Source organism: Montipora foliosa, chromosome 3, assembly GCF_036669935.1.
Source record: "Montipora foliosa isolate CH-2021 chromosome 3, ASM3666993v2, whole genome shotgun sequence".
NCBI classification, from domain to species: Eukaryota; Metazoa; Cnidaria; class Anthozoa; order Scleractinia; family Acroporidae; genus Montipora; species Montipora foliosa.
The window spans coordinates 12,394,796-12,404,795 of NC_090871.1; the positions used below are offsets into that span (position 1 = coordinate 12,394,796).

The 10,000-nt window shown below is 37.6% G+C and overlaps 1 protein-coding gene across 1 annotated transcript in view; it reads right to left on the reverse strand.

Annotated features, from left to right (window-relative positions):
• LOC137996796 (tRNA wybutosine-synthesizing protein 5-like) overlaps window positions 1–10,000 on the reverse strand; it is a 17,625-nt gene that overhangs the window by 5,663 nt on the left and 1,962 nt on the right. The window contains exons 2-6 of the mRNA XM_068842379.1: window positions 9,473–9,539; window positions 8,679–8,804; window positions 7,249–7,298; window positions 5,942–6,034; window positions 5,442–5,612 (exon numbers count right to left, since the gene is read on the reverse strand). Coding sequence (XP_068698480.1) covers window positions 5,442–5,612; window positions 5,942–6,034; window positions 7,249–7,298; window positions 8,679–8,804; window positions 9,473–9,539 — 507 coding nt within the window. The remainder of the gene's footprint in view (window positions 1–5,441; window positions 5,613–5,941; window positions 6,035–7,248; window positions 7,299–8,678; window positions 8,805–9,472; window positions 9,540–10,000) is intronic.

Sequence of the window (10,000 nt, forward strand, 5' to 3'; positions counted from 1 at the left end):
CTACCTTAGTTTATACACAAACGAGGCGACCTATCTCCATTCAGTATTCCAAAGAAATCCCAGCTTTTTAAACTGCAGGCATTCCTCAAAAAGCTTCAGTAAAAGTAAATTCTGATGGTATTGCTGGGCTGATTGTTCTCATTTGCAAATTTAGTAGCATACTGTACCTCTATTTCTGGTTTTACAACAAATACCTGCTACAATAAACACCCGCATATAAGAACATTTTTTTTAGGATTACGGCTGATCGCGTTCTTATTTGAGGGGTGCTTAGTGAGAAATCAGCCTGAAAGTGTTCTTAAAATTGGTTTCAGAATTACTTCAAATTATATATTACTAGAGGTTTAATTAACGTACAATGCTGTTTTGTAATATATTTTATCGTTTGCAATGGTCCTGAACACCATCGTACTTTGATATAAGTTACTGTACTGTATTGTTTCCTTATCCTAATTTTACCCTTTCCCTTTGTATTAAGAACATAGCCAACGAGGCGCGTAGCGCCGAGTTGGCTATAACCAGTCTCATATCCAACAAGAGCGAATGGAATAATTGTTTTATTAAATTCCTTAAACTCCAAAAATTTGGAAGTACGAAATACGAGCGAAAAGAGGGAGCAAATCCGAGCGAAATCGAAAAAACTTGATGAGAACTGATGCGATGTTGTGTAATACCATGTGGTCAGATAGACGCAGGCTCATCACAAAAACATTTCTTGCCTTCTTGCGTATTTCTAAACGTCGGAATGGATCCAAACTTTCCGCAAAAAATTTTTGTTTTCCTTTTTGGCTTTATTCAAAGAGAAATCTCGCTTTCAGGTGAAAAAAATTTTTAGTTTAGCAACGCTTAACGCAATCATTTACCATATAAGGTCAAACCAAGGTATATGAGGTGATAACCGGGATTGAGTAAACCAATCAGAGCACGCGAAATGCATTATCCGAGGTTGAGAATTTAATAATTTGTGTTAACTGTTTATGCATCCCACGGATACGCCTTTATTGGCGTCTTGTTGAGACTGACAAAAGACTGGAGAAAAAGCCATGACAGTAAAGAAACTGTTGCAATTGTTTCTATGAACTTACTCTAAGACCTTCGATAGTATCCCTCACGTTCTCGCTCTTGTTGGCCAAATTTGATATCTATGGTTAAAGTGAGACGCGTATTGAACTCTTGAGGAGCTGTCTCTCCGCAAGGAAACAGCGCGTTAAAATTGGTGACACGTTTTCTGAGTGGGAAGTGGTAAGAAGAGGAGTTCCTCAGCGAAGTACCCTTGGTCCCATGCTTATTCACATCAATGATTTATTCTACCCGCATAAAGCACGCAAACCTGAATGCATACGCTGATGATAAGCAGTTGTACTCGTCCGACAAGGACCGCGAAACACTAAACAGAAGGCTGGAACATGAACTGCTAACAGGAATGACTGTAAATCCATACAAGCACCTGGCAGAGGTGCTTGGAGCGGATAGTAATGATTACGAATTCTCTTTTCTCGTTAAGAACTCATCCATTTGTTGCGCGTAACTATCGACAAGGATTTCAGCTTTAACCGTCACATCTCACAAATATGTCGAAATATGTGGGAAGGTTAACCACCAATTCAGTGTTCTTAAGAGATTTTAAAATATCATCACTAGAAATGTCATGCTACAATGTAATGTTTAAAAAACGAGCAGCAGTGTTTTATCGGGGTTTAAAAACACGACGCGTAGCCGAGTGTTTTTAGACCCAATAAAACACGTACTGCGAGTTTTTTGAACGGCTTAAAAAACATTCCACAAAGAGCGTGTCCCTCTGGACTCAAAACAATGGTTCAAATTGTGTGAGGTGAATATTAGCATACAAGAAAAACAAGCTATGCCTTATTAGTATTCTTTATATAAAGAATACTAACGAGGAGTGTTTTATCAGGATATAAAGCTCATACACGTGACGTTTTATCGGTGTTTTGATAGGCTGTTAGGCTCATGAATTATTAATGAGTTTTCTAAACGTTTATAAAAGGCTTTAGTTCTACCGTAACTTCAATACTGTTCCCTAATTTGGCATTTTTTAGGCACTAGAAACTGTGACAAATTGGAGTCTTTGCACAAACATACTCTAAGAGTTATTTTTGAAGATATGTCAAGTTATCATGAGTTGTTGAAGAAAGCAAGGACACGAAACATCCTTACACAACAGAAGAAGACATTTAATGCTCATTGTTGTTTTCAAAGGACTTTGTGTTTCTACGTATCCAGTTACTCTTTAAGAGGAGAGAACACAGTGACCTTACCCACACCAAGAATAACAAGACGCCTACAAGGGCATATCCGTGGAATGCGCAAACAGTTAACACAAATTGTCCAGTGACATTCAACGTCAAGTACAGGTAGACTTCGGAAAATGGTGAAAGATTACCAGAAAGATACATCTGTAATATAACTTAAAGTTTTTTGTTGTAAAAACTCATTACTAATGTCACTAAATTTGCAAATGCAAACAATGAAGCCCTATTAGCAGGTTATCAGGATACGGGATCTTTTATTTATTTATTTTTTGGAAGGAGACTTAATTCAAATCCTACAGTTTTACTTGCTTCGTTAACTCCTTTCATCCAAAAATTACAGGATCAGCCTTAAATCATCCGAAAAACTTATTACAAATCACAGTTCAACAACTTATCATCCTGGGCCAGTTGTTCAGAAACTGGGTTTTAAAACGAGTTTTATCCTCTACTCCCAAATGCTGTTCAAGGCTGATATTCAGTAAAACTTTACATTAGAAGAAGTCAATCTTGAAAAACAAAAATAAGCAAAAAAAACTGTGAGCAAAAAGTTGAAAATATGAAACAAAAGTTTACGCTAATCCTGGATTAAGGTAATTGGCTTTCGAACAACCAGGCCCTGTAATCGACGTCTGGTTCTGTAATCCTGGTTTAGTTCCTTGCAAACTGTATAAATTTGCCGTGGCGAAGACAAGAAGACAACATCCGTGCTCTATTTCTCTCAATGCTCAAAAATTCCGTAATTGCGTGTTCTATAGTCCAGTCCAAAGTTCTAATTTTACAAGTCCACAATCTTGATTTCAGTAACTTGGTACCAAACGTTCCACAATAACTTGAAATCTCGTTAAGAAAAATCATTAAATCCAGTAGTCCAGTCCGGATTGAGATCGCCAAAACTCTCTCTATCATCGATTCAAAACTCAACAAAGCTACAAGTAGTAAATAGTTATCAGAAACTACAACAGTTCGTCCTGATTCCACACTCGAGCTGAACAAAAAACCCAAAAAACCCTAGGCCTCATCATCGTTTCTCGAGAGAACAGACAAACAGCCGAAACTGTTCTATGCCTGCCCCTTACGGCACTGAAAAAGTACCGTACGTTGTACAATAGTACTTGACCGTAGCCCTTGGCCAAGAAACTAATCGTAGCCAAAAGCCCGAGAAGCGATCAGCATACGGGACAATTAGGTAAAAAAATTGTGGGGATACGGGATTTTTAGTCTGGAGGTGGGGGGGGGGGGGGGGGGGGAAAGGGTGTAGAATTGAGGAGATACGGGATATTTTTTAAAGTAAGAACGCATTGCGTGTGGTAGTGCAGTAACTTTTCCATAACTGTCAACTGAGCTGCGTTTTGTTTTTTTCCAGGAGATTCAAGTCCTTGCACAATATGTAGCTCTAATAGTACACGACGACATTGTTTGGTATCGTAAATCATTACGGTGCCATGGTAGACATCTTTGCTATATACCCTCTAAGAAGACATGTGGGGTTCAGTAAAATACTAAGCCCAGAACGATTGAAGAAAATAACAGGAAATCGAGAAACATTTGGCTTCAAAGCTGACATGTTGATCATTTACAACTTCTTTCTCACCACAAGCTTAAGCGTGTACTCTGATCTTCTAACACCTTTCCAAGACCGATGTTACTAAATTTTTTCCCTTACCAGCGGGGTTAGTATCTGGATGGGGGACGTCAAAATATGCAACTTTTGCTGTCAGAAACATACGCCCAAAAATTCTATTTTAACGCTCAAAAATGCGAACAAAGCAAGGTACAGATTTTGCTAGCCTGCTTTATGCAAAACAAATATTGACGAAAAAGTAAATAAATATTAATATGTAGTTTTAAAGGAGAGCAGAAGGAACTTTTAGGAAGTGTCGATCGAGAATAAAACAATTTGCCATCAGCGAAAAACATTTCGGGAGATTTTTGTTACGTTCCATCAGAGTTCAATTTTTCTATCGTACTTTTGGTCATACAAGTAAAATCGCAAAATCGAAAGTGAGATCGATTTTAGCGGCCGCCTGTGATCAAGTTATACCTTGCGTGTTTACTGACAACTCACGAAACAAAGGATGCATCTGTGACAGAATGACGGCATAATACCTGGTTTTTGTTAGTGTGTTTTTTTTTCTTTCAAGTGTTATAAAGTTCGACAAGATCTATGTGCGAATTTAACATAAAGATCACAATTGTTGATGCTAGTCCAAGTGTCAGCTGAAGTTAAGCTCCTTAGTACTTGGATGGGGGACGGCTGCGAAGTCCCCGTGACGGCGAAAGCTAATTCGTTTTATTTAAACTTGATTTCATTTTTTATCTTGTTTGGCCGTTGAAAGCTATTTTCTTATTTTCTTTCTACGTCAAAACGGCGAACAAATTGATTCCCAAGAAATATTGGAGTACGTATTCGTTCTATGCAAAATGCTTCTAATGAAGTATTCGTTCTATGCAAAATAATAATGTTCACAGTGGAACACATAAGTACGAAGCAAGATCTAGAAATAACGTAGAAAATTCTCCTTACCTTTAAAGCTTGCCTTTTTCAAAGAAAAAGCATCTGTTCACTTTATCGAATAGTTTAATACTGAAACAATCATGGCGGGCGGAAAGATTCTACTATAAATGTTTGCTTTCACCATTCTAACGGAAGTGTGTCACGGTGGCCGAGTGGTCTAACGCGCTAGCAGAGAAGAATCGTGATGGCTTGGGAAAAATAGGAGTTCTCCTCGGGGCAGGGAAGTTTGGAAATACCGCAGGGAATATAAGTCAGTCCACCCGATCGGAGATTAATTCAATATCCGTGGGGTATGCACATTTGTGACTACCAACAAAAAAAAGACACCAGCCCGGTTTTAAGACGTGGATGCCTTCGGCATTCCACTTAATAAACTCTAATTATGGACTCGATTGTATCTGATACCAAGCTGCAATATGTGGAACTTGCTCCAGTATGAGAACAGTGACATCACTAAAATATTTTAAGATAGCCATACAAAAGATAAACTTTTAAAGTATCTTAGACTTCTAACTACGTATTAATTTTTCTTTCTCAAAGATATTAGCGCAATATTAGAGCTACTCTGATAATTTGACTTGAAATAAAGTGTATGAATGAATGGATAAATGATGATGATGACGAAGATGATATATTTTCTTTTTTCAACTCACAGGAAGTCAGGGGTTCCCTGATTATTTCCTTCCTCTTGAAGGGAAGAGAAGTTAAACTTGTCCAAAGTTTGATTTGGTTCCATATCACAATCCTGGGGAATAAAGTCAGTTTTGTGCCTCCACCAAACATTAACAGCTATGTTGCGATCATATGACCTGACTTGGTGAAACCTGGTGAAATACAATAAATCCAAAAATATTATTACTGGAAAATAAGAGAAAGATTTTGTTAAGTTGCACCTATTGTTAATTCGTTGTGCCACCATACTATTTCCCGGGAGAGAGAAAAAAGAATAGAAACGAGTCGTTTCCATGGTAATGGTCTGTAGAGAAAAATCCCAACCAAAAACCAACCAATCAGATTGCTCCATTAAGCAAGAATTGCTTGCCATACACTAAATGTAAATTATTTCTATCTGTTTGCTTGAAAGTCAAATGAAACCAGTTACAAAAAAAAATACAACAACATTTAAGCTTTAATTAAGATTGCAAAAACATACCACTTGTAAGGTATAAATAAACAGTCGCCTGGTTCCATTGAGACATTATAGTATTCAACATCTTTCAAACTTGGATATTTGACAAAATCAACACTGAAAGACAACAAAACAACACTTTGAAATGAGGGAAAAGCATATGCCATGATATTTAGAAAAGAGCCTTGGTTTAGTTACCAACTGCATGTCAAGGACGGTGCCTACAATAAATTCAAGGGTGTTCTTGTGTGGTTTATGACAAGTGTTATTGACAAGTGTAAATAGCCAACTGGTTTGCCTCCGGCCAGTTAGGATTCTTAACAGTTGTTGTTGTTGTTCTGTTCTGTTGCTTCATTGTGTTTCATTGGCCCTGAAAAGCCCCTGTTGGGAGCGGTCAATTAAGTATGTATTGTATTGTATTACATATTACTGAAATCCAAAAAGAAAATTGTGGGTAACCACGCATTTCTCAAAGATAATAAAATTAATCAACAATAATTGTAAAAATCTTTAAAATACAAAGCAATGCATGGCATTCTTTTCCAAACTAAAGCTTAATAATGAAAATACAAGGTTACCCCCAATTATCTTTTTTAATGTACCAAGAGCACTTGCAAAGTTATGCTTTCTCCGCATAGTTTTAAACAGCGCAAAAATAGCCCTGTATTAGTAAGCACCACCCATAAGAAACCCAAGTATCTCGAGATCATCAGTGCAGAATGTATGTGTAATAACAATAGTAGGCACTGTCCTTTAATAAAGGTGGCCTGTTTTATACTGTCAGGTTAATGGCTCGCTCCATTTAGCATGAATCGAAAAGTATAATATTGGGCTGTGAATGGTTATCAGCGTTATTGAAGGGGATAGTTTCAAAAGAAGTGGCATTGCTGCTTGGTGGGATGGTAAACATGAACGATTATGTCTTGCAAAAGTCTCTACTAAAATTTTGCCACTCAACCAAATTGAATCCTTTATTGATTAAGCTACTATGAAAACCACCAATCTGTGGAATGGGCACGAATTACTGAGTCACTGCCTCGCCCACTTTCACTTGTAAATAGTTCAAATTCTTGAAAAGTGTTGTGTTCGACGCCACTTTTCAGGCCAGGGAAGCTTTCTTGCACTTAAAGTAACAGCAAGTCCAATGGTTTCAGTTTCAACCTCTTCGCTAGACACAAACAATTTTGTCAATTTCCCTCCCTCCTGTGAGTTGCGTGGTTTTATCACAAACAGAACCTGCTACCTGCTGTTAGTTCAAGGTTATTCCCAAGGGGCGAAGACATTTAGCCTCTTAAGTACAGTAACACAAATAAGTATCACATTTTTCCCACCTATCAACATCCACTCCAGAGTATCCTCCAGAAGGGAAATCAATTGGGACCTACAAAAAATAACATTGCTTTGCAAATTTACAGTTTGTTTACTCGATAAAAGGTGCCATTCTGTGACTCTGTGAGTCAAAATGAAAGCTCAGGCACAGTCACTCTCTAAATGCTAATAATAGATTTAGCCAAGCCTAAAAGCAAAACTCCTAGGTTATTTATTCTTAAAATCAGTTAACCTGGCTTAAGCCTGCAATCCAATCAAAACCCAGTACCTGGGTACAGCTGATCTAATGCACTCTAAACTTGAGCCCAAGATATGGTCACATGATACTGGTCAACAGATACCTTGTTTTGATAGGTGCCAATTGACCTTAAAATGGATGTCTAATATCAAAGATGTACACTCTAAATGGCCACTATATGTTCGGCATATTGATTATTATAATTATTATTATTATTAGGATAATTATTATTAATTATTGAACAACTTCATCGTGCGTACATGGCCACAAGCAATACCGCTAGCCATGATGGCCATGAGAAAAGCAACTCATAGGTTCCTATGAATATGGTGCTCCACTTGGCGAAGGTTTGCTTTAATTAATGCAATGATGATATGCAAAAATCATTTTTGATTTTAAGAAATCTTCTACAAAGGGGAAATTTTGTTCTGAAAGAAAAACGTGTAATAGAAGGACTTCCCACAACTGAGTGTCTGATGGGCATCGATGGGCCTTTCCATGTTTGTTTTTTGTTATTTATTTGATTGAGCAGGTTGAAGTTTTGACAGCTATTCAGGTGATGGGGACCTGCTATACCCACCCATATAATAAAAGAGGACAGCCACAACACCATGAACTTCATCCCCTACTCTTCTCGAATAGTGTGTGGGTTCTTTAAGGTCCCACAGGGAACTAATGAACATGGAAGTTATTTGTGAGACCAGGCCTACGGTTTATAGTCCTTATCCGAAAAGACTTGAAAGTCTAACCATTTGTGGATGTAATTATAAAGGCAGCACTTTCCACTCAGTTATTTAAAGACCCTGAGTGTTGGTCTGGCCGAAGTTGAACTCACGACCTCCCGCATGGCATCCCGGTGCTCAACCAACTGAGCCACCGGGCTGCCATGCGGCCTTCGATTATTCTTGGACGAAAGAGCCATGGAAGAACTGAAAGACCACTTTTCAAGAATCGACATGAGATGATCTTGATCTGTGAGACATACGTTGTGCGAAAAGTTGCCTTTAAAGGTAGAAGTATAAAACACCCTGTAATAAGAAAAAACATTGCAAGAAAAGCTGTAGGAAACATTGTAGAATCCTCCCTTAGTTCAGTAACCTGAAAACTGCTATTTTGGTGTGCAGGGACCCTTTTGCCAAAAACGATTTGTTACATAATTAAGCTATGTAGCCACACAACATTTTGTATTGATACCTTTCCTTTGTATTTTTTGTAGTCTATGAACAAAAGTTCTTTGGTTCCACTAAACAAGCAGTTAATATTATCCACGTCATCATTGTGCAAAACAGATTTGGTTCCACCACTGCTAAACCACATGACCTGAATTGTAAACGATAAAAGTTAATGATAAATTACTTTTCCTTTAGTTGTGACTCTTCCATTTTGTCTTTCACTTCTCAGCAACTCAATTCATTTCAGCACCACTTCCTCATGTTTTCCAGGGTCTAAATTTTCAGCCCTCTGTTACATAGTGTTATTATTTTCTCAACAAAATACATGTATTGTGTTCCTGATTGGTCAATGACAAATGCATAATGGGTTATGGAGTGTAAAAAGAGGTTATAGAGTGTAATACATAAGTTGCTGTGGAAGTAAAGCCATGGAGTGATTTTGTTGAGTGTAATGAATAAAAATTGTATGAAATTGCTTGTCACTAGTAACATCACTTGTGCCCATTAATCATGAAATGCACTTGCTTTCATACGATTTCCTACACTTATCACATCATTTCATGTAAATATTATTACAAAGAAAACACCGGGCACTGTATCACCATGATACGACTGTACAACTTTGGAATAAACAGCTAGCACACTTCCAAATGTGAATAGCTATGAACAGCTGAAACTACCGGAATATACGTGGGCTAGCATGAGGTATATACCCAGAGATGAGCTGCAACATCTTTCTCAAAAAAATTATTGTTCACTTGGAAACATAGTGTCAACCGACTAAACGAACCCTTTAAATTTACGAGAAAATCTAACCGTGTCAACTAGCATGTCTTCTACAATCTCTTCACACAACAAAGGAGGAGGCAGAAGAACATCTTTTCTGAAACAATGAGAAACAGGATGTTGATGCTATATAATGTTTATACAAGCAAGTACAAAATAGAGGTCGAAGACAATGGGCTTTAAAATATTTTCCTAGACCCTTGTATGTACATGTATGTACCTGTTAAAACTTTGATATCACTCTATCCAATTTCAAAATTCATGTAAAATACCCCAAGTACATGTAAACTCCCCAACTCGCACTGGTTGAAAATTTTACAATTTAAGTCTACCTGAGGTGGGGAATTAGAATCTATAAAGCCTTCATTCATGTTTTTACATGTCATTGAATATCTCTCAGTGCTTCCACATGGCAAAAGATTTTAACAGAGGAATTTGTAAATTTATTTGCCTCTGGCTGGTTGAAGACACCCTGTAAGCAGAGCCCCTCTAAAGCTCACCAGAGGGTGAGCAAGAGAAGCTCTGCAGAAATCGGGTCAAGTCTTTTAAGTCACTGCA